The following is a 4,743-nucleotide window of genomic DNA, read 5'->3' on the forward strand; positions in this document are numbered from 1 at the left end:
ATTTAGTTTTGTTCTAAAAATCGGATCTGTTGTTATTTTTCAAACTAATTCAATAAAAAAAATCAATTTTTTTTGTGAGAAATCTTTTGTTTTTGTTTGTAATTATTTCAAATTAAAGTGTAAATAAAATGTGAACATTTGTCCTTAACGTCCATGTTCTGTCCCAACATGAGCTGAAGTGGACCGAACATTCCTGACTTTAAACCTGCAGCCGCGAATCACGAAAACAAAAATGTCAAAAATGCAAAACAGTCCCAAAAAAAAATGTGTCAACTATTAAAGCCCTGCAGGGTTCCAGGAACCGGGTCCTGGAACCGAGCCCAGGAACCAAATCTAGGCAGGTCGGGAAGATCTGAAATGTTTCAGGAAAAAAAAAACATCCTGCATGATAAATACTAAAAACTGTCTGCAACATTTTTAAAAGTAGTTTTTAAGTTGTTAGCAGTTAGCAATTAGCAGTTAACAATTAGCAGTTAGCAATTAGCCGTTAGCAATTAGCAGTTAGCAATTAGCATTTAGCTCTGTGTTTGTCATCCTGACGGACGTTTTGTTAAACACCTCAGACTGAGACTTTTCTGATACTCTGAGACACGAAGCAGCTGCTGACATGTCTCTGAGCCACCGAGTGAGGCGCTAACGTTAGCTTCACGACTCGACAGAGCGAGGACAGACGGTCTGAGAGAACAGTCGGCTGCAGGACTTGGTATGTCCAATATGTCTCACAGGCACAAGTCCCAGTCTACGTCTCTGAGTCCACAACGCTGACTGTGAGGTGTGGACGGAGCAACTGGAGATTTAGGTACGTCTAGAGGGACCAAACCGTAGAACTGATCATGTAGGACGTTTGTGTCCCACCTGTCTCTGTCCACCTGTCCCAGTCTCACCTGTGTCTGTGGATGATGGCGTTGAAGAGCTTGCCGTCCCTCCAGCTGGTGGTGAAGTTGTCGCAGCGCAGCCCCTGGTACCCCTCCACCATCCTCTGGGACCACAGCAGCAGCTTCTCTTTAGCCGTCATGTCGTCCGACTGTCCGTTCACCTGGATGTCTGAGATCTGGACAGAGGACACACACTCGTTAGGGACACACACTCGTTAGGGACACACACTCGTTAGGGACACACGAGTCTTTGACCTGTTGCTGTTCCTACAACATGCAGTTTTAGTTTGCATCTGTTGGCTCCGCCTCCTTCTGGTCCTCAGAAGGAYGGGATCACCATGACTGGGTTCTGGACTTGTTTACTTTTTATTGAAACTCATTTTCTGTTTTTATAGATAAATGTTTTGATAAGTTCTGTTGATGAGAAGCAGGAAACTAAATCTCCATCTTCTTTAGCAAACGTCACATTTATTTTTCCAGTATTTGTATTTTCTCCTGTTTTTAAAACAATCTTCATGTAGAGAAAAACCTTCTGCAGATTTTATGCTGCGTCACATTTTCAGGCCTCATGACGTCCATAAAACAGGAATGCTTTGTGATTTAAAGTTTTACTGTGAAAACAACGACAAGCAGCTGACCAACAACGTTTGTCTTCATTTCCCAAACTAAACTTTTATTTTTTGAATAAATAGTGGGAAGGAGGTTATTAAATGTTGTATTGTTTACCAGAGTTTCCACAGGAAGGTTTTACTCAGCTCTGTGAGTCATGAAGATTAAAGGTCCCACAGGATGACCAGGATTTATTTAATAAAAACAAAATGAAAGAGAAACAACAGGAAGCTAATAACGTTTGCTGTACTAAGCTTTTAGCCTGAAATGGGGTTAAAATGACTTATCTGTTCAATTTAAACTACAAAACAGATGAGTTAAAGTCAGATGGTGTAACTGATGCTATCAGCTACTAGCATCATCAGCTAGCAGTCGTTAGCATCAGTTAGCACCAACTAAACTATTCTCAGAAACACAACTCATCTAAAAAACAACCAAAAAAACAACAAAGTACCAATTAGGACAGATCAGGACAAGTCAGGACCAGTCGAGACCAATCAGAGTCCAGTCAGGACCAGTTAGGACCAGTCAGATTCCAGTCAGGACCAGTCAGGACCRATAAGATTCCAGTCAGGACCAGTCAGGACCAATAAGATTCCAATCAAGACTAGTTAGGACCATTCAGACTCCAGTCAGGACCAGTTAGGACCAGTCAGATTCCAGTTAGAACCAGTTAGGACCAGTCTGATTCCAGTCAGGACCAGTTACGATCAGTGAAATTCCAGTCAGGACCAGTCACATTCCAGTTAGGACTGGTTGAGACCAGTCACATTCCAGTTAGGACCGGTCGGATACCAGTTAGGACCAGTCGGATACCAGTTAGGACCAGTTGGATAACAGTTAGAACCAGTTAGGACCAGTCAGATACCAATTAGGACCAGTCAAATTCCAGTTAAAACCAGTCAGGTCCAGTCAAATTCCAACTAGGAACAGTCAGGAACAGTAAAACCAGTCAGGACAAGTCAGATTCCAGCTAGGAACAGTCAGAACCAGTCATATTCCAGTTAAACCAGCTAAGACCAGTCAGGACTAGTTAGAACCAGTCAGGTCCAGTCAGGACCAGTTAGAACCAGTCAGGTCCAGTCAGATCCTGTTAAACCCTCACTGATCTAAAGTTTGTTGTTTGAAGTGAATAAAAAGTGCAGAATAAAGACCCTCAGTGTGTCTGAGGTCTGGATCAGTCTACTGGAACCAGTTCTCACAGCGTGCTGATGAGTCACAGCAGGAGAAACATTTTTATTTTTATTTTTATAACAGGAAGGGTGGAGGAGGCATTTTGTTCCTTCAGAGGGAAACCCTGAAGTCTCGGTGGGCAGAGAGTGACTCAGACCAGAACAGATCCTCCACCCTCCAGAGTCTTCTCCTCTCCAGGATCCCACAAACAGCCCATCATAACCATCCTACTCATTAAGTCATCAAAGATTCTGCAGGAACTCCCAAAAACTCCCAAACACCAGAACATAAACGCTGTCAGATGGTGAGACCAGGAAGCAGCCAACAGAACCACTGAAGAAGACAAAAAGTCTGTTCTTCTCTTAGAAAAGAATGTTGAGAACAGTAGCTTCACAACAAAGAGCTCCCAAAGGTCCAAACAAAACCCTTTTCTCAGTCAGACTCAGTCCTGGGTCAACACCAGACCCGAGCTCAGACTTTCCTCCCCCCTGCTCCGTGTGGAGAAACCACAGAATCCACTAAAACAAGGAGATAAAGACTCAGAGAGGATTATTACATCAGGAGGGCTCCACTTCTTCAAGCCTGCAACAACTAACTGATTTCATCAAATAAAACACGTTTCAGACTGAAACTATACTGAATCTTTACTGAATCTTTACTGAATATTTACTGAAACTTTGCTGAGACTTTACTGAATCTTTACTGAAACTTTGCTGAGACTTTACTGAATCTTTACTGAATATTTACTGAAACTTTACTGAATCTTTGTTGAATCTTTGCTGAGACTTTACTGAAACTTTGCTGAGACTTTACTGAAACTTTGCTGAGACTTTACTGAAACTTTGTTGAATCATTGCTGAATCTTTGCTGAATCTTTGCTGAGACTTTACTGAAACTTTGCTGAAACTTTGCTGAGATTTTACTGAATCTTTGCTGAGACTTTACTGAATCTTTGCTGAGACTTTACTGAATCTTTGCTGAATCTTTGCTGAGACTTTACTAAATCTTTGCTGAGACTTCACTGAATCTTTACTGAATCTTTACTGAAACTTTGTCCCAAACTGCTGTGTTTACTGAAACCCTTTAAAACAGCTGATTGGTTCCTGGATGTCAGAGGCCTCTGGTGCAAACACCTATGAGTAAGCTCATAAACACAACGCTGTCTTTAAAAATAACTTCCTCCACGCTGAAGAACCAAAAACCAGCCAGAATGCTGCTATTCCTCCTCCGGGCCTGGAGGTGGCGCTGCACTGTGAATACCACATACACCAGAACCAAGAAACAAGAGGCGGAGCACAAAGAAACGTAAACAAAACAAGAAAAAGAYGGTTAGAGGCGGGGCTATGACATCATGGTTTAACCCTCTCTACTCACACACTACTACTTCTATGTGGGCGGGGCCTAACTCTGAACATTTAACCCATTCATTTCCATTCAGATTTGTGAAAAAYGTATAAATATACAGAACAATAAAGAGCTTCTAACGGACCTGGAAGTGCAGGATGATGGTCCAGATCAGACCCAGGGTCAGTTTGGGGTTTCCATCTGCGATGTCATCGTTCCTGATGTTCACCAGTTTGACCTGAAGCAGAGGAACAGCTGAGTTCGGACTCAGAACCAGCAGACAGAACCGACCCGTCTGTCCTCACCTGTCGGTGTTTCAGGAAGTCCAGAGCGATCTGAACGTTCTGCAGCTTGTGGAAACGCATCCGGCCTTTCTCCCTCGGCTGCAAGAGACGGGACACGGTTAGGTTGATTCCTGCTCAGCCTCATCACGGTGATGAGACTCAAACCCTGAGAGAGCCGACCAATCAGGAGGCTGAGCTCARGTGTCTGCAGGTGAAATGAGCTCAGGTGTCTGCAGGTGAAAGCATGAAGGTAGATGAGGAAGAAATGTGTTATCTTAGACTGGATCTTTAATCCCTGCTGATGATGTCACCGATGATGTCGACGATTATGTCACTGATGTCACTGATGATGTCACTGATGATGTCAGCTCACTGATCAAATTAAAAAGCTCCATGTTGACAGAAACAAAGGGATGAGGGGGGTGGGGGTGGGGGGGTGACTGCCAACATGCAGGAGC

General features: G+C 43.3%; 1 protein-coding gene across 1 annotated transcript in view; it reads right to left on the reverse strand.

Moving 5' to 3' along the window:
- pleca (plectin a) overlaps window positions 1-4,743 on the reverse strand; it is a gene marked incomplete in the record, with an annotated part of 79,068 nt that overhangs the window by 31,521 nt on the left and 42,804 nt on the right. Inside the window, 2 exon segments of the mRNA XM_014024786.1 lie at window positions 4,147-4,239; window positions 4,307-4,384. Of these exon segments, the coding sequence (XP_013880240.1) occupies window positions 4,147-4,239; window positions 4,307-4,384 (171 nt within the window).

The sequence above is a fragment of the Austrofundulus limnaeus genome, unplaced genomic scaffold, assembly GCF_001266775.1.
Source record: "Austrofundulus limnaeus strain Quisiro unplaced genomic scaffold, Austrofundulus_limnaeus-1.0 Scaffold440, whole genome shotgun sequence".
In the NCBI taxonomy this organism is placed as follows: Eukaryota; Metazoa; Chordata; class Actinopteri; order Cyprinodontiformes; family Rivulidae; genus Austrofundulus; species Austrofundulus limnaeus.